Below are 22,992 nucleotides of genomic sequence, written 5' to 3'. Positions count from 1 at the left end.
CCCCACCCAAAGAAGCCAATTATTTGACAGGCTTTCTTGATAGTTTGGCTTAACGGGATCGTTTTTTTGAGTGGCAGAGAGGAGGGGACGGTTTGGTGCCCGTTGTGTGACCCGGTCTCTACAGTACCGTACTAATCCCCCTGTCAAAGAGCGAGCTGACAGCACTGGAAATGGCCTGGACTTTGGCGTGGGCTTTACGGAGCGCCAAGACGTGAGAATAAATCAGATATCACCTTAACCAGAGGAAAGGGGGCTCTTTACACAGGTCTGAAGCCAAACAGAGGCATGGCCTACACTGGCATCGGCCGCAGCTGTGATCTAAAGATCTGATATGATGCTCACCTACTGACAAGGATATCAGAAAGCTGCTACACACCTCTGTAGCGCGTAACGTGATTTAAGTAGGGCATGTTACTGGATCAAAAGTGTTACTGTGAACCAGGGAGGTTAGCTTTTTTCGGTTAGCATTGCCATTTATCTTGGCTTGATAAACATGAAGTGCACAGTACCTGTATGGACACGGTAGTGGGTCTCTAGCTGGTGTTTGAGGCTGAACTTCTTGCCGCAGCCGTTACATTCATAGGGCTTCTCTCCGGTGTGGATGCGCTTGTGTCCTTTCAGCGTGCTCTCGTCTCGGAAGCAGCTCCCGCAGAACTCGCACTCGAACGGGTGGTCACCTGCTAAACAGAGGTCCGGTCAGCATGGTGCATGAGAGTCAATGTAATCACCTTATTTCACCCCTAAAGGTGTCATTTCTGTACCTCTAGTGACAACAAATGACAATGTTGCAGTGTTACTCAAACAGTTTTGATAGGGTCAAAGAAATAGTATTTACACTGACTTTAAACACATTGGAAATCAATCCTCCAATGAATGATTTGCTCAAAAACAACTATAATTTGAATTTCCAATGTGTATCAGTGTAAAACGGACAAGTATTTTATCACCTTACACATACAAAAGGCTGTAAAATGTCAGAAAACATAAAAATTCAAGTACATTTTTTTTTTTAAGATAATTGAAGGAAAAAAGTTCAAAGACGACAATTTTCAAGATGGAAGAAAAAGAGAACAAAAAAGACCTATACAATAGCCCAAGTGATTTTTCTCTTTGATTTACAACGCATTATACAGCTGGTCTATAATATTTATTTTAAATTAAGCCATTACAATATCACCAGTTGTCTATTATAGGTCATCTCGTCTATATCTTCCCGTCTTCCTGGACTGTAATGGATATTCAGAGGTCAGTAATCAGTGATATTATGATATGCGGGGGTGTTTCTTTTTCTGCTCTCTGCACTAATTGCGTTTCTGTGTCTCACTATCAGCTAACCATATATCACTCTCTCTCCGTACAGATGCGCGACTCTGCCAGGCGTGTAATGTTCCCCATATTTAATGCATTTCACTTCTGTGCGGAGGGTTTAAGTCATCGTCTATGACCTACGCGTTTCATTATCTGGCTGTCCGAGCGGCACCGTGCCTGGGAATAAATTGCATTTCTCGTTATGTACTGTCATGCTCAGACTCTCGCTGCCTCCCGTTACCAGACAATGTCAATTTCCTCAGGCACGTTTTGTGGCGAGACGCAGCTAAACGCCTCACATTTACACGGCTGCTCGGGCTCCACAGTCTTCGCTTCGGCGGTAATGGGAAAGAAAAAATGCGGGGAGAAAAAAAAAGAAGACAAAACAGTAAAAACAAAAACCCCATACATTTCAGAAATCAATAAAAGTGACAGTATTTATTTGTGTGCATGAAGTTATCAGTCGCTGTACGAAATTTGGCGCTTCAAAACGCCTCCTCCGCAGAAGAGATCACAATCCATCACGCTCCCCGACTTCTCTCCGGCACGCGACGAGAATAGCAATCACGCCAAATTCACCTGACTTTAATTGCGCCTAAGCTGGCGTTTCAATCCAAGACATCTGCGCTAGCCTCCGGAAAAGTGGCCATGAGTTAAATCCGCAGGCTTGATTCTACCCTTTGCTAAAAGCATCTTTAATCTTTATTTGACAAAATAATTTGTGACAGCTCTCTCTTGATACCACAAGGCACAAATTCATATCACTCTAGTTTTTTAGGCTACCTGTTATGTAAATGTGGCATGTCACTGCTATAAACAGAAGGCAATTTGCTTATCAAATTCGGTTTGGCGGCTTTGCTTTGTTTGGAATACATTAAGCTTTGAGGCAGTAAAGATACAAGGTGATAGATCAAGATGCTGTCACCGACTGCGTGTTCTTCGGTTACTTTCTGTGTCTGTCTGTAAATCTGGTGGCTGGGAGGCACAAAGAGGGCGGAAAAGACATTTGGGAAGCTTGGGGCCTGCCACCTGCGTCCCCGTGCCTCGGGGGACTGCTGCGGTGGTGTACCTGGCCGGGGTCTGCGGGCACCGCCAGCCGCCTGGCAGGGCCAAGGCTTACGTTAAGGCAGGGGCCGAGTTCATTATGCGCTAAGCAGCGTAAATCAAGGATCCATCACTGCCAGGGTCTCGACTGGGCTGCACTATCAAACACAGCTGCGAACACAAAACACCCGCCGCAGATGGAAAATGGGCTCCGAATAAAACACAAGCGCAGAACAACAACGGAATATTAACGAGGCACGGCCGGCAGCGTGCGGAATCGAGGGGGGGTGGGGGGTGGGGGATGCGAGGGGGCTGCCATGATTATCAGCCCTAATGGATGCCAGCGTTCGCTCACACTGCGTGCGCCTGTAAACGTACACGAGCAAGTATGTTCAAGAAGAGAAATTCCTCTTTAAAATCAGCGGAAACGTGTGTAATCATTTTCTGAAATCCTGTTAAAATTGGTTCTGTATCAGCATTTAGGATGAGGTATGACTGAAATCAAATTTAAGCTCGGGTTTGAATTACTGAATAATGACTGAGTGGGCCATAATGACTCATTTAAGTTATTTTTGAGTGGGCACCACACACACATGGAGAAAAACAGGGATACGTCAAGCTATCGCTCCATTGTTTCGACAAAGTGGTGATTTACCCCAGAAAATACTTTGATTTTGCTCACTTTAACCTATACAACAGAAATGATGACTTAAACGATAAGGATTGTCAAATTATTACATAGTATTTATACAATTTTATGCACTTTTCATTTAACTTTTACAGCTAAACAGCTAAAACAGTAATATTGTGAAAAATAACCATTTTCTATTTTAATACACTTAAAAATCTAATTTATTCCTGTGAGGAATAAAACTATATTTACACCCCTTTGCGTCACAAAGTAATGCAGCTATAAAACAAGTACAATGTATATTTCCTGAACTGCAATATTTAAACAAAAGAAAACATTTTGAGAAAGCTTATGGTTGAAAGGCAAACAAAGTTTTATATAGGCCGCTTGGTGAGTAACCCACAGTAGTGATTGTTTTTACAGTAAATCAATGTAAAATGGCAACTTTATATTAACGTTAAGGCTAAATGATATACTACTAAGTACACAATACGTTTAAAATTTCTTGTTTCTTTATTGATGAAACGGTACTTGAGCCCTTTTGATGGTGCTGTGGGAAAACACGGCTCTGGAGGAATATCCAGTGCTTATCATATCTGCGACTCAGTTTCCAGCATTAAAAAAAATACACTGTCAATGAGATTAAGAAGATCAAAGGAGAATTAAACGCGAGCAGCGAGTCTTCTTTTTTGTCCTCTTTTAAAAAAAAATCTGAGACTTATTTTCGGTGGTTTTTGCAAGTGCCAATAGCAGTTTTTCCCTTTCAGCTCCTTGACAAAAGCCCCCACATCACATTAAACGGGGTGCTTGCTAGCGCTCATTGTAATTTAATACACGCCCACAGAGAATTGGGTTCAAACTAGCGCGACGCTGCGTCACAGCCTCTCTCTCTCTCTCTCTCTCCCTCCGCCACGTCTGCGGCAAAGCATACCATTGATATTTATGCGTGCAGGCGGGAGCGTCGGCTCCGATGTGCAGTCTGCCGTGGACAAGCAAGTACAGTAAGCACTTGGCCGTCTTGTACCGTCAGCCGCCCAGTAACAGCCAGGGCGGCCTGTAAACAGAGGGGCTTTGCTCATCTCTCGCTTTCGCTTCAAATATTCATCCCTGCGCCGCCAAGTAAAGCAACTCTGACACATCAGGCTGTTATTTAAGGTCAGAGACGAAGGGGGGAAAAGGCTTTCTGGAGAAAATGGGATTCATTTCCAGTGTCTCATATTCGGAGACAGTAATGGAGACCGTTCCCCGAGTCGTCGCATCTGCTCAGCCGCGTGCCTGGCCACATGGGGATGAAACCGCCATATAGCAGGGCTAGCCCGTCTGGGGAGGGTGATATCTGCGCTGTCACAAGCCATCACAGCGCTGTGGCCTTTCGCTAAATGACATGTCACTTCAGCCTGCTATCTTCATTCCATCCACCTCCATCTAGAAGGTGATGGGATGACGGGTGGGAAAAAAAAGCCAACACAATGACTGTACCAGGATCCTGAATTAAACACTCTACAGGGTGAATCACATCTCGGCATGTATAATCATTCGGCTTGACGGATGTACATAAAACATCAAAGCATCAAATTAGTATTACCGATTCATTCCAAAAATATGGCTCCTGAGGCCGCCGGTTTATGCACAAATGTGCGACGTTAAGACAGAAACTCAAGTAGTATAGAGTTGATGAGAGACCTGTATGCGAACGGAGGTGGCGCTTGAGTGCGGTGTGGCTGGGAAATGTGCGGTTGCACTCGCTGCAGATGTAGCTGCGCACGCCTGCGTGGACCTCCATGTGCTGCTGCAGAGCCGTCTGTGTCTGGAAGCGCTTCCCGCAGAGCAAACAGAAGATGGCCATATCTGATCCTGAGAACAGAAAGAGAGAGAGATGTTAGCATGCATGTGCAAAACCATTTACAGTATTGTATGTTAGACAAGCTAAACAGCAATTCTTTTTGGGCAAGACTTCTAGTTTGGTTATGGATGGTTGTGCAGAAATTCTGGCTCTTTTGAATCGTGATTACTGCACACTGGACAATCAAGCTGAAAAAGACCACGATTCATTTAGAAAATACACTCGGTCTCAGTGGATCAATAGGAGAATCTAATTCAGTACCACAGGGTGAGATGCACATATAATACAGTGCCACAAGAGGTCAGCGGACAGATAAACTGAAATGACAAAGACTGGAGCGGTAATATTACCAAATCATTGAAATCTCAACTTAAAAAACAGACACATACGGTGCAAAGTGAACAATTTTCCCCTCTCTTTTGCTTAACTCCAATACACAGACTCACACTTCACACTTTTTTCAATTATCAGGCTCTAGAAAACTCTGGGGAAAGTGGGAGTGTTTTAAGCTCCGCTTCCATTTCATGAGTCGATAACACATCTTTGGGGCAAAGCTGCCACTAATTTAAAAATCTATGAGAAGCCCCAGTCTCATGTTCATAAAGCTCGATCAATCAGCATTTGCTGGAGAAAAAAAACGGGAGCGATTGAGAGGATGGGAGGAGGAGTTTGAGGTGAGCGAGAGAAACGACTTTTCCTGTTCTTAAATCTCAGACAGTGCAGCTAAATTGCTGCTTCTCTGCAAATAAATACTGACAAGCCTTCCTTCTGGCTTTCTCTCGGCCCAGCCATCTCCCTCCCCCTCTCGCTGTCTCCATCTTTAATGACTTCTTACGTCTCTAGGTTTATCGATGAAAAAGAGGGGGGCATTGATTATGGAAGGAAATCCCAAAGAAGTTTGGGGTTGTGAAATCCAAGTTTGCTTCAGAAAGGTTCATGGCAAATCTAAAGGCTGTAAAGAAACATAAAAAGCTAATTTTCAAGGGGCGGGTGGAGGGAGATGAAAGACAGGGTGACAGGAGGAAAGAGGGCAGGGGGTAGGGAGGAAAGGCTCTGAGGAATGCGAGAGGTTAGGTGGACTCTGACCCAGGGAGCTCAAGGGTCTGGATGGGGTGGAGAGAAAGACTAAGCCACATCACCAGTGCTGCTCCGTGATTGCTCTTAAAAATCACACATTATTGGTGACTGAAAGATTTAATGATGATAATTCACCCACTTTTCATTTCAAGTATTCCCCTCTCAAAAAAGCTCAATCAGTGACCAAGTACTGTGGGCCCACATCCTTTTTAAGTGGTGCAATCTTTGGAAATTTGGACACATTTTAGATCAATTACATAAAACGCTATTTTTATTTAATGCAAATAATTAGAAAAGTTTAAGTATAGAAAGTCAGTCATGTTTATTTTATGTATATTATGCATATATTATGGTTTATTCATGTTTTTGAAAAGTATTTTATGCTTAGTAAGCCTGCATTTTCTTCATTAGAAATACAGTAAAACAATAATATTGTTAAATGTTATTACTATTAATTACTAATATTATTACTATAATTTAAAATAACTTTTCTATTTGAATATATTTTAAAATGAAATGTATTCCTGTGATGATGGCAAAGCTGAATTTTTAGCAGCCATTAGCCCAATCGTAAGTGTCACATGATCCTTCAGAAATCATTCTAATTTGTTGATTTGGTGCTGAAGAAACATTTCTTATTATCATCAATGCTGAAAACAGTTGTGCTGCTTAATATTTTTTATGCTTAATAATGTCAAGTCATGCGTGTTTGTCCCTGCTGAATAAAAGTATACATTTTCTTAACTTTTGAATGGTAAATGAAACTGTACTTTAATACTAAATACAAAAGTATACACGGTTAACATACTGTAAAGATAAATATTTCCAGACAATATTTGAAGAATAGCATATTTGTTTTAAGGATATAATTTGATTTAGAAAATTCCAAAGATGGATTACATTTCCATTACGTGTTAAATGACACATTTTACAGTTTACCCCTTGATGCATCATATTTCTCAAGTGGTAACACTTCCACTGAAGAAAGAACACTATTTTGGGAGCAGAAGAAGGGCAGGGAGGGCAGTTGATAAAGCGGCAGCCATGAAGGGAAGTGCAGTGTCCATGTGATTGGTGTTAGCTGGAATTAAGTGTTCCTCGGTGTGAAGTAAAGAGCGTCACAAGTAAATGGCCTAGCTGGGAGAAACTCTTCTGTGAGGTATTGAAGGGTAAGGCAGAGGAAAAAGAACTAGAGAGAGAGAGAGAAGTGGCTGACCCACTCGCCTCTATTACAGTGCAAAATTGAGTTGGACAAAGTGACACCTGGATAGAGGACTGGCTTTGGCTGCTGCTGCCTGCTGCCTGAATTTTGGCATAATTTACCTCCACTCCTGTGTCTATTTATAAGGGCCTCTTGGCTCCATCGCAGTGTTAAGTTAATAGCCCTGAAGAAGCATTGGCCGTTACTTAACAGCGGGTGCGCCACAGCATTTAGGTGATGGGGGTGTTCTGCTTGTGTTCACCACTGCAAACACCTCCAAACTCTAGGATGGTTGTGAAAATGCGTGCCCGATCATCCCAGACTCAGAAGATAACCATGTAGTATGTCACATAACATTTAGCCATTAATCACAAATTACCTAGAGACCCATTGAAACCACTCGACAAAAGCATTTTTCTGTTATTCTTTTCAGGAGTACACTAGAATAGATGGCTTTAAAGTTAATATACTGCACATATACAACCATTTTGAATTCATTTAAGAATTCAGAACCAATGCAACAGTTTTTTACACAAACAAACTGAACAGGGCTGTGATTAAAACTTAATGTGAGAGTTAGACGATGTAACTGTTTCCCCCACAGGGCCGATGCCAGCTCTGAGAAACCCCACATGGAGAACGAATGCTATTCTAAGCTGGTGAGACCAAAGTCAATTAGCTTACGTTTCAATTCGCCGGTGCTGATGGAATACAAATTCCTGCCGCTCTATCTGTTGCCACTGCAGTGAGGTGTGATGTCACCTGTTGCTCAGTGAAGAGCCTTGCACTAATGACACACCTGTCCTGCAGCTCCCCTTGAAATGCACTTCCTAGATAAGCACGCAGTATGCAGGATGCTGATGTTTAAGTTAATGTATATCTGATGTGATGTGAAACTTTTGTCAGTGCCTGACGGCTGTGGTGCAACATAGGAGAGTATTGGTTTTCGGTTTTATATTATTGCACACTCTAATGCAAACAAGTAAGGGATAAATGTCCAGTCACCAGATGGGTCCTTTATCACCCTGAATGGGTTTATTTCGCAGTGATGATTAAAGGGTTAGATGATTAAAGTAGTTAGCTTCAAAGCATCATGAATCAGTGAGTCGAATCATGATTCGGATCGCGTGTCAAACCGCCAAACTGCTGAAATTACGTGACTTTGGCGATCCAAACTGCTGAATTGACTCACTGATTCATAACGCTTCAAAGCTTCATGATGCATTGTTCTGAAATCGGTCATCACTATATAAGTCGTTATTTAGGATTTTTTGCGCACAAAAACTATTCTAGTCGCTTTATAAAGTTATTGTAGAACCACTGTAGTGAGATGGACTTAGTAACAACGTCTTTAGTACCTTTTATGGGTCTTGAGAGTGTCAAGTACATTGTGCCAATGGAGGCCTTTCTGAGCCATCGGATTTCAACTAAAATATCTTCATTTGTGTTCCGAAGATGAACGGAGGTCTTACGGGTGTCGAAAGACATGAGGGTAAGTGATTAATGACAGAATTTTCATTTTTGGGTGAAGTAACCCTTTAACTGGCTGTACATCACCTCATGTGTTACATGATAGATTTGAGTTGTAATAAAAGCACAATTACATTTGTACAAAAGTTCAATAAACAAGAAGTTTCTATTGAGCAACTTTAGATTTTAGACACATTATCGACAGTTACTTTGTCAATTTTTGTTCAGCCGAGTGTTAACTGAATCAGAACGAATCATTTGGGTGAATGATGTGTTGATTCATTCAAAAGACATGCATTCTGTTCATGAATGAATAAGTGTGTTTGAACAAATTGGTTGATTGAACAATTCAATGACTCATTCAAAGGCAGTCACATTTTATTCATGATTGAATCCGTTCAATTGTTCTGTTCCTGCACGAAATAGTGTTTTTAAATGAATTTTTTGAAAAATTATTCAGTGACTCATTTATTTGAGTTACTGAAAAATCCCCAAAGCTTATTCACATTAATATTTCAAATAATTACAGCAAACAATCAGAATCAAGCATTCCAGAGTCATTGTGTAATAAATATAGGCCTATGCATTTAACCGCACCCCCAATTATAAGTAGCTGCTCAATTCAAAATGTTTTTTAAAAAAAAGAACTGTGTACAAAGAGGACATCCAGACAGAAAAGCAGACAGACAGATTAGATGTGTTAGCAAAGCAGATAGGCTTGTGTCACACGTGAGTGCCGGGAAAGCCAATGCCATGGAGTGTATGTACACCAAGACTGTATGGTATGTGTGAAGCTTGTGAGAGAAGTTCAAGATTGACAGCAGGAGGGGAGCAGGGGTCATGGGGGTAGCTGTTTGGGCCAGGTGGAGGGGGGGTGGTGGTGGTGTAGGGCTGCCTGGGCGCTCCGGGGCAGAAGGGGGCCTTGGCAGCCCCGCTGAGCCTGGGGACAATGGGTGCTAGCAGGGGCTCAGAAGGGCGTGACAATATGGTCAGACTGGTGCCAAAACTATACAACCCCTTTAACGTACACGGGGGGTGCACATAGCCTCAAAAGAAAGCCCAAATATTTAGTCCCACAATTAGTATAATGTGCAAAACACAGAACTTTGGCTCAGTGTGAAATGGGGCTATGAAGGGAAATTTACCATTTCCTACTGCGCTTGCAAGCGAGCATATCTGTGTATAGCGCGGCGTACTGAGAACATTAGTCACGAGAACCCCTTCGAGCGGTGTAATGCTTTTCATGGGGACTGCATCTTAATTATAATTGGGATGTATAAATGTGAGTATTATAGCAAGCGCATTACCAAAGGGCTCCAGGTCTGAAGGGTAAAGCCACATCTAAAGGCTTTCTGACCCATTCATTTCCACGGTCTTGCACTTGCGATTGGAGAGAAAGAGAAATGTTTCTCCCTAGTCTGGCTTCATATATCTCCTGTCTTTTTTTTCTCTGCTCAAATCTGGTTTTAAATCCGAAGAGAGGGAGAGACAGATAGATAAAGAGATGTTACGCGAGTGTTTTTATGACTGAGTGCTACAGGCTGCTGGGAAGTCAACAGGTACAAGCTGTTCCAGCGGCTGCGTGTGCGTGTGATGCGATATGTCTGCAGCATCTCTCCGGCCAGGGTATTCACTCACTCGCTCGCTCACTCACTCTAGCTGACACCTAATGAGCCCAGACTACAGGAGGACTGCACATCCATGTAATCCGGGAGAGTGGCTGGGCATAATGTGGCATTAGAGGAGCCTGAGGCTTTCAGAGGGGGCTGGCGAGGAAGGGAGGGCAACGACTGACAGCTTTGGTCTGGAATACAGAGCGTGTGACAGCACAGAGCGCTGCCTTAATGCATTCAAAACGCCTCTGTGCCTCTGACAAGAAAAGCAAAGAAAAGAGCTTCAATGAATTGTTTATTGATCTAACAGGAGGAGAGATGGTGAGATGGGAGACAGCGAGAGAGGGAGAGAGAGAGAAAGAGGGAGAAACAAAATAACATTTTGTGTGTTACTATCAAAGTGTCATTGGTCTCCGAAGGTCTGCCTTACAAATACATGACACCCGACAGGGGGACGTGTAAAATACGCTATTTGATTTAACAGGTTTTCATCTCAAGTGGTGGCTTTTTAAAACGAGAATTACAATGGCAGACTTTTAAAAAGCATTAAACTGATGCTTCGAAGGGAAAGAATGAGGACGGTGCAACCTGCGCTAAACCTCCGAAAAGATTACTTCTCATTCAGGGGCTGGTACCTTTCCAGACTTTGCACCAATAATAGTTACAGATAATTCACTTTCATGTCGGGCAGCCGCGGTGAGATGCTGCGTTCTCAGATAGATTAATGCCACCAGATGTCATTGTAGAAGCCATATTAATTACCTCAAGATAATGTCATGGAACCATATGGTTTCTCCAGTGTCCATTTAGACAGAGAAAATGTCTTCATCACTCACCAACCCACATGGAAGAAATTGGCCCTATTGACTTTGACAGGTGTTGGAGGCAGATTCTTCATAATTAAGTAAGCTTTCAACACTAGCTCAACGTGCCTGCAAAGAGGATTCGGTAAATGCAAGCATGGTTCTGCTGCGCCGATGAATTGTTCTTGACGATTACAGGAAAGTTCCGGAAAATGCATTTGCAGCATAATATTACCAGTCATCAATGGTATTGAATCTGGTGTTTAAAACCCAGTCATTTTAACAGAATCCAAATTGACTTTGTGAAGCAGTATTAGCGACACCATTTTATGAAGGCTGGTAAAAATACTACCACCTATGTTGGAGTGTAAATCAAATAGTTACTGCCACTGAATTGTTTGTCTACGATTGTATGTGCATTACTAACATAATATTTGAATCTTTATAGATATATCGCGACACCACTACTGGACGTACAAGGGCATCGGAAAATACACATTATTCATTTAACATAAGCCAAGGGTAATAAAATCGCTCATTATCCTTATCGGTGTAAAGTACATTGTACATCCAATCTTTCATCATTGTGATGACGACAAACTTGATAAACTTCAACTTGTAAAAAATGTATGAGAAGCTGCTGCCAAATTTTAAAAGGGAGACTGTATAGCCTGTATAGCCCATACATCATGATCCGTGTTTGGAGAGCTGCTATTTGAATCATCTTTCTGCCCTGATGGATGAAGTGATACAAGATCATAAACACTGTAACACTGGGGGGGGCAAGTAAGGGGAGGAATTTACGAGTGGACCCACCCCTGCGTTAGGTCTACAAAAGACACGGTGTCCCTTTAAGAGAGCAGAATTTACAGTGCACGGCTGGCCCTTGCCTTGCATGAGGATCGTTTACAAAGCAGAGGACCGTGCTTGCTTTTCCCCCCTATCCCACAAATCCGATTTAATCAGACAACCCTTGCAGTGCGGCTCCCAGTAAGAAAAAGGATAATTAGTAAACAGGCAGCCTCTCCTCTGCTTCATTGGCATTCGCGCGGGGTGAGTGTCGCATTTAAAATGCAGTCTGATGAAGTCTACAAAATCAAACCATTTGTTACTCCTATTGAGGAGGCTTCAGGCCACTGGCAATTAAATTGGAATTAGTGCAGGGAATGAGATACGGACGATTCATACCAAGGAGGCGAGAGTGTCTGGAGGATGTCTGGAGCTCTCTCAAGTTTACAGTGCTGATGAGTCCCATAATAACTAAAGCTCATCTGCTCTCTGAAGCCGACGACATGCGTGCAGAAATCTGGATTTGCCCGACTCTCTCGTGCTCGTGTTCACCGCGCACATCAATCGGATTCGTTTTTCTTTAGGTGTCTGTGCTGTCATAGTGCAAGTGATGAAATCAGGGGTGTTTGTTCAGACAGTGTAGTCAATATCTGCTATATCCACATGGGTTGCCATAGTAATGACTTAAGCGTCAGCAGGACACAGACAGAAGAGAGTCGCTGTCAAACAGGACTGAAAAATCTGGAATCATGCCTCTGCCGATGTCCATCATGACATCTGGCTGGCATGTCCAACTCATCAACACATCTGACAGATCAGTATTACTGTATTTACACATTCATGCATATGCCACGTCCAAAACGGCTCACTCATTTGTCCATTTACTAATTCAACTAGATAGAGAAAAGCACTGCAAAATGACACTAATGTCTGACTGAAATGCACTTCTGAAAAATCTCAATTTTGGATTTCAAACCACATATGGATGCTTAAAAAAATGATTTCATGTGCTTTTTTCGCTGTTACAAAAACTATTAACAACTATAAACGTTTATCATGACCTTAAAAACATTTTAAATATAAATACTTCTGCATAATTAAATCCTAGTTATATATTTGTTTTATAGACAAATGTGACCCTGACCTTTCCATTGATGTATGGTTTGTTAGGATAGGACAACATTTCCTATCGCCTTTAAAGTTGTCCAAACTAAGTCCTTAGCAATGCATATTACTAATAATAATACATTTTTTGGACCCACTTTATATTAGGTGGCCTTAACTACTATGTACTTACATTTTAACTAATCATTTGATACAATGCACTTATTGTGTACATACATGTTTTTACATTGTACTTACATTTTTTAAAATACCTGCATGTTATTACATCTGTAACTAATTTCTGTAGTTACATTTGTAATTACACTGTTGACACTTCCCTTACACCTAACCCTACCCTTAAACGTACCCACACCACCACACCTGTCCCTAACTTTACCCATATCCCACCTCAATATCAGCAAAAGTGTTTTGCAATACTATAAGAACACAATAAGTACATTGTACTTATTTTTTGATGCAAGTACATAGTAGTTAAGGCCACCTAATATAAAGTGGGGCCCATTTTTTATATATTTAAAATACTATATGACTGGTTTTGTGGTCCAGGGTCACAAAAAAGAAACTGTGCCTATGTAAGAATGTCTTAAAACTATAAATATATATTAAAAGAATTATATGTGTCCATGTACGAATGGCTTTACAAACTGAAGATAATAATAATAATGTTGCTGACAAATATCCCGTATATTGTGTCTATGACACACACGCACACCGTCTTTAAAATTTTTTTTTTTTTACAATATACAAACAAAAATTCGAGTCAGATGCAACTACAACAACAAAATCTATTACTGTCTGTCTGAACAAAGCTTTTGGCTTGGGGGCTCTTACGTTTATTTCCTAAATGCTTCACCAAATGATTTCGCATCTGACAAGCTGACACACAGTGCTTCCCTTGCACATGCGTTCATCAAACACAGCTGCTGAATTTAAATATAACAATCGATACGTAGCAGTCACCACATGTGTAAGCGAAGCGACTGTCATACACAGCTTTAGTAATGCATGTAATTTACTCATTGCAGGCTACATTTGACATACTTTATTGACATGAGCTTCAGAGGCAATTTCTATTGTACGCGTGTATATGAGCTAGTGTCTCTACATCTGTGGTTTTGTATGAAGGACGGCCGCGGCTATGCCGTGTGCATGTGCGAGTTATTTTGAATGAATAAAAGGGGGAGAGAGATGCCATTTACTTTCCACAGTTGATTGGGCACAATGGAGATGAGGTTACCAGTGGGAGTTTGTGTGCGTGTGTGTGTGCGTGCTGGCGAGGCTTGCGGAGATGGGAGATAAATGAACTGCAAATGAGAAGGAACAGCTCCTGCAGTACAGCTGGCTTCCGAATTGCTTGCTTGGCCGTGGCAACCGGGCGAGTGGTTGCCAAGGGTGTCAGTTCAGTGTCCCTCATACGCCACACATGAGCCCTGCACTGGATTGCGATACTGCACTCTGGCCATTAGGGGTCACTCTGTGCTACAAACCCAACACGGTTGCCTTCACCCAAAACTGTGTTCATGCGACTCCATTTGAATAATCTTTACACACACAAATTCATCTAATGTATAAAACGCAGAAGATGCAGGATAAATATATCTAGCACAAAACTATTGAATTTTAATGACATTCTCAGTGCTTGGCAACTAATTTGTACTCGGGATATTAGATGCATGCAAATGATGAATGCACTGAATAAGGCTTGATGTTTACATGTTCCACATTTGAAAATCAGGCTGTGTGGTGTTATTCGATGTGAGTGAGGGGGGGGGGGGGAGAACAGTGAGAGAGAGAGAGAGAGAGAGAGAGAGAGAGAGAGAGAGAGAGAGAGAGAGAGAGAGAGAGAGAGAGAGAGAGAGAGTTTGTACGTGTATGCATGTGTGTGAGCTTTTCCCCTCTGGGCGTATGCAGAAACGGTCTCTATGCAAAGCCATTACTGGGAAACACATCAGGAGGATGAAAATAAATTATACTGTTCCACCAAATGACAAACTGCCACTATAAAGAAGATCTGCATTGGGAAGGTAATTCGAGGGTCCTGCTTGTACCCCCCTTCCTTAAAATGGTAAAATGTTTGTTTACTGTTGTCGATTCCCTTTGATCTCTATCTATTTTTGCTCATAATGGAACGCCTGCTAATCTTTTAAGACGGTTTAACACGATTTATTTAATCAATGTCAATGCTAAGACGAATTACTAATCTGTTCAACATATCAGACATACAAGCTTATTTGAATCTGCATGTATGAATAGAATACAGAATATTCAGTCATTTCTAAACAAGCTTTGGGTGATCGAAAAAAATCGGCACTTTGGTCTATCAAATGTGATATATCTGTATAATTCCCCATAACTGGTACTTTTTTGGTCAGCCTCAAACCTGATTGGGTGCAAAACGCTTCCAGGTTTTTGCAGCGAATGCAGTTAAGCCGCAGGTGATGGATTTACATCAAGCAGCGGACAGCTGCGGGCGTGCGGATAAACGGACTCCAGTGCTATTTTCCCCTGATATCTACCAGGGTGCCGTACTGTCCTGCAGCTCAGCAGTACCAGTCTCCGTCATCCTGTCTGCAAATCTTCCTGCCTCCCGACAACTCACACCCTCCAGTGATCAAAGAGATGACAACAATAAAGAGCGATTCAACACTTTCTATGCAGCTTTCGGTGTTCAAGTGTCAAGTTTATTGTACAAAAGTCTGGACACGACTGAATTTATATTTCTCATGATCTTAAAACCTTTGATCTAAAGTCTTGTGGCCCAAATGCACAAACAAACTGTAAATACACTACTGTTCAAAAGTTTGGGGTCAGTAAGATTTTTTGAAAATAAATAAATACTTTTATTCAGTGCATTGTGACATTACAAATAATCAAAAATAATATATTTTAATACGTATACATTTTAAGACAATTTTACTGTTTTTACTGTATATTGATGCAGCCTTGGTGAGCATATATTTAAAGAAGTCGCATCCAAACTTTTGTCTAGTATACATATTGCGGTCTATCATAGTAAATGCTTTTGTGGACGAAACATGTTCCTACTGAATAAATGCCATGGGTCTGAAATGCTGATCTAAAGAAAGTGAGAAAAATAATCTGACAGGAAGTCAAGCCTAAAAATCCACAGAACTCCCTCTCTCGCTGCGATTTATTCCCAGTGACCATCTGGACAGTGGACAAACAATGTGGCAAGAGCTGTGAATGACCAGCCACATTAGTCATAGGCTTTTACCTCGACCCCTTACGTCCCTAATCTTTACACTTTTGGTCTTTTACTGTGGCCAAATGACCGGAGCCCCTTTTCTCACTGGCTGCTGACATGGTCTTTCCCACTGGACAAAAGGCTTTTAGCTGCTGCACCCCCACCACCCTTCACTGTTGCCCCCCACCCCACCGCTGCCCCTATCTCCGACCCAACTGACAGGAACAGGAGTTTGTTTTGTTTTCCGAGACGACAGGAATGAGAATGGAACTCTAAAGCCGTGCGGCTACAAAAACATTACATGGGGGGGAGGGGGGCATGATCCGCTAGTGAAAAAAAAGAGGAAAAAAAAAAAGTGAAGCAGCGCCAATGTTAATCATATTTAAATGCATTTGGAGAAGCTTGGCCAAATAACATATACACAGATAAAGGTATTAAGAATAATAGGACTGGCATGCCTCTTTCCAGCTTAATGTAGGCTTTTGTGTAGCTCTTAGTGGAAATGAGGGCCGATGAACGAGCCTGTTGCCCAGCGAAATCACCTTCCCGATGGCGCGCACAAGTTCGCTTTGTTGGGCTCCTTTACAGGGTTGCGTGCTTTAAATTCAGCATTAAGAATGAATGCTTAGCCGAGCGACCGTGAAGGCTCTCTCTGTCATAGGGAGACTCAAATGAGAAAATGGAAGGCAATCAACATGCTCCATAAATTGGAGGCCAGTGGCGTTATAGTGCAACAGTGTCTTCTCCAACTCTCGGGCACCGTAAACAAAACAACAGAATGAAATGAAAAACGATGTTGTGACTAAACGTCTCAAGATCGCTCGGGAAAACAAATGTATCAAGGTCATGTGGCGCTCGCCGAGAGAGTAAGCATTTCAGCTTTCGGAGGAATTCGACTACTGTACCATACTTTTTATCTGTCCACCAAAATATGTACTGACAGTTTAATAGAAGCAGGTGCTAAAGCCTTTATTCCCAACATGCATTTGTTTATCTATTAGCAAGTCACTGCAAATGAGAATGAAAAAAAGGAGACGGCATGGGAAATCAGCGCCGAAAGAAGGGAAATTCGAAGTCGCTTTCCTCAAACAGCTGACAGAAGTTGCCCGTCTCAATTAGGACCAGGTTATTTTCCTAATGATCACTGGGACATGTCTTTTCAGAACAGCCTGACCCTGACCTTGAGGACAAACAGTAAACCACAAAGTCTTTGTGAAGAAAGAAAAGACTTTATTTATAGATTAAGCGTGTGTCGATCAAGCGGCATCAGTGCTTGGGGAGGAAAGAAAAAAAAAGAGGGGCCTGGGGGAAACGCTTTTGAAGCAACTAATATAGAGGTCTGCCTCGATCACTTCAACCCTCTTTTTAATTCCATTAGAAAGCCAATTGATTTGGCTTGGCGGCCACCAAGCGTGGCAGACGTGCGCTGTACACTCCCAGGTAAAAATCCTTGGTGAAATCGGAGGGCTTTAAAAAAACAGCAATAAACGAAAAGATGTTTTCATTGTGAGAGCACATTAGAGGATGCATTAGACAACTGGAGATGCTTAAAGGGTCCGTGGGAAAAGAATCAGGGGCTTAATGCTTCAAACGAAAGAAAAAGAAACATTATCAGTTCGTAAAAACTCAAGCCCACCAAATGTTCAAAAAGGCCCCGTCACCCCATGATGATTCCATGGCGTGTTTAATTTAGATAGAATCTAATTAATTTACATTTGATACTGGAGGAGATGCTTTCATCAGCCTGTCATTTATCCTGTGTGTTAACACCTGTTAATTCACTATCTCCCCAGTAATGAGCTTTTAAAAAGGAAAGGAGGCTTTGCATGCCCAAACACATTCGCAAAACACACACAAACAACATCTTTCACAGATGTGAGGAACTACTCTGACAGATAGATTCGCCAACCATGGGTCACTCCCAATGAGATCCTGGCTGACCTCCAGTCCTGCCGCCTGATTATCATCAAAGCATGTGTCATGGGACAGAAGTGCAGAGTGCCGTCAAATAAGATCTTAAGGTGATATCTTATTATTCCAACCACATACAAGCAAAACAGCATTCCACCGCTGCAGCAAAAAACAAGCTTCCTGGCATTTCACTTGCTTATAAACAAGAAAGGACACAGTTATATACAGTCTCTCCTTTTCAATCATAAAAAAGTCTAGCTATTTTTCCTTTACATCGACTTCTTATATGTGAGGGATATGCTTTGAAATCATATTAACAGACTGTCAGGTACTAGAACAGCAATATTTTCAAAGAGCCCGTGGTCACAAATGTCATTCTGTGAATTCACAATGCGCTGCATCCATGTGCCGCCGCCGACCTGAGAATGAATCAGCGAGTGAGGAGAGAGAGAGAGAGACAAGAGATAGAGAGAAACACAGCAAGAGTGACAAAATCAAATCAAATCGATGCCGCCGCACAACATATCTAGTGCGCTCCTTTATCTGTCATAATTCAAGGCTGGCGATTTGGTTTCAATTATGTTTGCCTTATTTGGAGCCACATGGGGAAAAACATCAATGGATGTGGTTCATAAACGAATGTAGGATTAACATGATTGTGAACTGATTGTGGACTTCAGGAAGAGACAGCATCGGTCATACTCCCCTCTCATGATCAGCGGGACACCGGTAGAGAGAGTGAGCAGCTTCAAATACCTGGGTGTGAACATCTCCGAGGATCTGACCTGGACTACACACATCCAGACACAGGTGAAAAAAGCCAGGCAAAGACTGTACCACCTGCGCCAGCTGAGGAAATTCAGGGTTTCACCAGCCATCCTGAAAACTTTCTATCGAGGGGCGATAGAAAGTGTCCTGACTCAGTGCATCACAGCGTGGTACGGGAACAGCACCAGTCACGATTCCAAAGCCCTGCAAAGAGTGGTGCGCTTATCCGAGCGCATCTCAGGCTCAGCTCTCCCGTCTCTGCAGGACATCTACACCAAACGCTGCAGAGGTAGAGCTACTAAAATCATCAGAGACATTAATCACCCTGCAAACTCTCACTTCACCCTGCTGCCATCTGGTAAGCGCTTCCGTAGCCTGATGGCAAAGACTGAAAGACTCAGGAGGAGTTTCTTCCCCCAGGCCATCAGACTCCTGAACTCAGTCACGTGACTTCACTTCACCCCGCACACGCATAAACATCCAGTTTAAACATTAACATCCACATACTGCCATTGCACTGCACTTTACGTTCCTATTGTTACTGTGTAACAACCTGTAATAAACCTTGCACATTATACTTCTTTATATATACATATATATATATATTTTATGTTAACCACTTATTTTTAAGTCTACAGTTTATCTCACTTATCATATCCACATATTTTTTATATTTTTATTTTATCTTATTTCCAATTTTTATCTTTACTTGATTTATTTATAATCCTACTTATGTTAATACTTTTTATTCTAATTTTATTCTATTTCTATTTTAATTTCTTGTAACTGTTATTTGCACTGTCCATGGAGCGGACCTGTTTACATTTCACTGCCAGTTGTATATTGTGTATATAACTGTGTATGTGACAAATAAAACTCTTGAATCTTGAATCTTGAATCTTGACATGGTGGTTTAACAAAGTATCCGAATGACTGTTCTATGTTGCTGAAGTGCAAGACTTATACTAACATGACTACCTTTTAGCCGGCCATATTCAAAGAACAAAAATTAGTGAACGATGAAGGAAATAAGAACACGTTAAGAGATGCTTGAGTATGAAGTCAAGTGCACTACCAGTGAGACGTCCAGTAGGAGGCGCTCTACTTGCCCTTCATAAGCAACGGCCACACAAGCTTTGAGTTAAGATGCAGGCAGACCTCAGATGACCTCACAGCGTATGGATAACATAGGAGCATGTGTTATTCTACACATGAAAACTGCTCGTTAAACGGCAAGTTTCTCACTCGTTTCACATGAATTGACCCTTTACTTTCATTCGGATGCTGGAAAGTGGCTTACTTTGTAAAAAATGTATATTATGCTATTATAGGCTTAATTTGAACAGGATGTACTTTACATAAAACAAAAGCGCAGAGAAGATTAACTAAATACACATCAGCTAAACTACATACATTTTTTTTACTCCCATTGTTTGTACCCAAGTGCCTTCCCTCCGCCTGCCACAAATCAGACGCGCTTTGGGAGTCTCTGGCCTCTCTCAGGGCCATATCTCATAGACCTTGAGCCCTGCAAATTACAGCGTATAGAGGATAAGACTCTCGTATCTAAAACCAGACTAGCCTGTACGCCACACATTCTTCTGAAGGGTTAGTCCCTGGTGTCCTTTGGGAGACCTAATGGCACATACACCTAAACATCTCGGAAGGAGAGCGGCTAGAAACAACTTCTAGCCAGTATGAGGAATGCATGCCGCAATCTGTTTGTTACGACAGAGACACATCTCAAACAAGACCTTGCGCCCAGGGTGTGACTCCTAAGGGTCTCAGGTGAATGTTTATCAGCGCTAAAATCCCTAACCAAGCTTATTGGGTGAGAAGATACTGCATTCCTAAGGAGAGAGAGCGAGAGGACTTTCTTTTTTCCCTCCAAACGAGGGCACTGGCCTTTCACCTCGCCTAGAGACCTTCCCTGGGGTTAAAGTGTAATCCAGGGCGTATGACCACAAAGACCTGAGCCTAAAAGCCAAGGACTGGCACATTTTCTAAATTACACTGTCCTCTTGAGCTCTGACTGACCACATATCAAAGCGGCAGGGTGCACAACGGCGGCATTCTCACTCTCTGTTTCTCAAGATTTATAGTTGGGTGTAATGCAACCTAGATTTAGGATAATAGAAACTGATTGCAAAAATCTGACAAAAGGTCTCCTTAAACTTTGAAATCTGTCACTGATGAGGAATTAGTTAAACAGGATCAAAACACATTCAAAAAATTTAATTGCACAGTTAGATCATTTACATATTAGAGCATAATTTTAAAATACAGCTTCCTGTTGCTGCCAGCTCTGTGAATATAAGCATACTTATCTAAAAGGTATCTATTAAAATGCTTTTAACGTCACTATTCCTCTTACACAGCCAAAACTTCTTACATTTTTTTTTTATCAAAGTGCAGAAAACTGCAGAGTTCTGTAAATAAAGCCATAAGTGGAAAGAGACCGAAGTTTAATTGACATTCCCATCCCCCATTTTCCCAGGGTAAAGAAAAAGGTTTTGTGTCTCACTGTACAAAAGGAAGCAGATTTGCAGATGAGATGACCCCATGACCCCTGGAGCTGTTGAAAGGTTCTCAATGGCATGAACCCCACATAATCAATCACATTCTGGGACTGTGGTCAGCACCGGGCCGCACAGCCAGCCCTCTGAGCCGGACTGTAAACAGACACCCACTCCTACAGGGCGACGGGGGGATGAAAGACCCTAACGGCATTCCTTTATTCTTCTCTTTGTGTGTATGTGTGTGTGTGTGTGTGTGTGCGTGCGCGTGTGAAAAAAAACCCTCCCAAGTAAACAGAAACATCCAAACACCTTATTATATCAGCAGGACACCTAAAAAATGAATGAAGAGCATTTTTCCCCCCACAGATTTAAATAAAGGACAATTCCAATCGTTTTCAACACAAACGCACCAAACTGAGGCACTCACGCCTGCATCTGAACCCGATGCTCTGGGTTCTGTGTCTTTAGAACAGGAGGAAAGATTAACTCGGACCACCGCACACCCACCCTTTATGACTGAGCAATCAATGGTTGAGTATTTTCACTGATATCTTATCTAGCCTAGCATTTCATTTCTTCTGCTTTGTGTGACTTGTGAGTGAGTGACCAGGTGTCATCTATCAAAACAATCCTAGTCTCTGGAAACCTGCTATTAACTGATAAGGGCAAGCCTCCATGGCATAATGGCTCCCACCTGAGCTCACAACTCAACTCCGTTAGGGAAACAGGCAGTAGAGGAGTACGTAAAAAGGAGAAAAAGAGAAACCGAATGTGAAGAACTTGCATATAATTATTGCTCATACTTGGGTTAGAAAATGAAATTCTTTATACTGGGCATTTTTTGAAAAAATACCTTAATGTTTGTATTTGTGTTTTTATAATGGGGTAAAATTACAAGCAGTAGCACAAATAAACAAATAACAGTGTTTTATTCAAATGTAAAATAACACTAGACAGTCGTCATTGTATAAATTAAATACATATTAATCCTTATAATTACAGTTGCAAAAGTTACTCAGTCAAGTGCAGTGCAGTCTTTTTCTATTGTTGTTTGAGTAACATTAATGACAGACAGCAGCAAAAATATTAGGCTTTAAGGGCGTTTTCAGACCTGTAGATCGTTTTCTTGGTAACACGTTACAATAAGGCTTCATTGGTTAATATATTAACTAACATGAACTAACAATGAACAAAACATTTGTTACATTACTTATTAATCTTTGTTAATGTTAGTTAAAAATAATTGTCAATTGTTTGTTCATGTTAGTTCAGGGGTTTTCAAACTGGGGTCCGGGGACCCCCATGGGTCCTCCAGAAGGTTCTAAGGGGTCCCCAAAAAATTTCAGAGAATAAAAAAAAACCAAAAATGGATAAAGTCTACTGAATAACCTAACTAAATGTTTCTCTCCTTTCTTGCAGTATACATTACATAATTGTAATAGTTTGCTTTGTATCTTCAGCTTGTTTTTCTCACTATAGTCCTCTTTATCTTGCTCACTGGGGTTGTAAGGCGGTATTCTTAACGCAGTACGCAAGCTGCTTACATAAATTTATTGTGAAAGTTGCTTATACAAATAATTTTTAATTGAAAATATTTTTTTTCAGGTTTATACATCCAACATTAATAGCCAATTTAAGTTGGGAAACAATATGTTGTATTTATAAATGTCACCATTACTATTTAT

At 41.6% G+C, this 22,992-nt stretch overlaps 1 protein-coding gene across 2 annotated transcripts in view; it reads right to left on the bottom strand.

Moving 5' to 3' along the window:
- zbtb16a (zinc finger and BTB domain containing 16a) overlaps positions 1-22,992 on the bottom strand; it is a 112,536-nt gene that overhangs the window by 5,997 nt on the left and 83,547 nt on the right. The window contains exons 5-6 of one of the 2 annotated variants that reach the window (XM_079834800.1): positions 4,667-4,837; positions 510-680 (exon numbers count right to left, since the gene is read on the bottom strand). In XM_079834800.1, the coding sequence (XP_079690926.1) occupies positions 510-680; positions 4,667-4,837 (342 nt within the window). The remainder of the gene's footprint in view (positions 1-509; positions 681-4,666; positions 4,838-22,992) is intronic. The other variant, XM_079834801.1, reaches the window with a different exon arrangement.

Source organism: Gobio gobio (genome assembly GCF_949357685.1).
Source record: "Gobio gobio genome assembly, chromosome: 14".
Taxonomy (NCBI): Eukaryota; Metazoa; Chordata; class Actinopteri; order Cypriniformes; family Gobionidae; genus Gobio; species Gobio gobio.
Note: the sequence above shows the minus strand (reverse complement) of the source record. Positions and strands in the feature narration are given on the sequence as shown.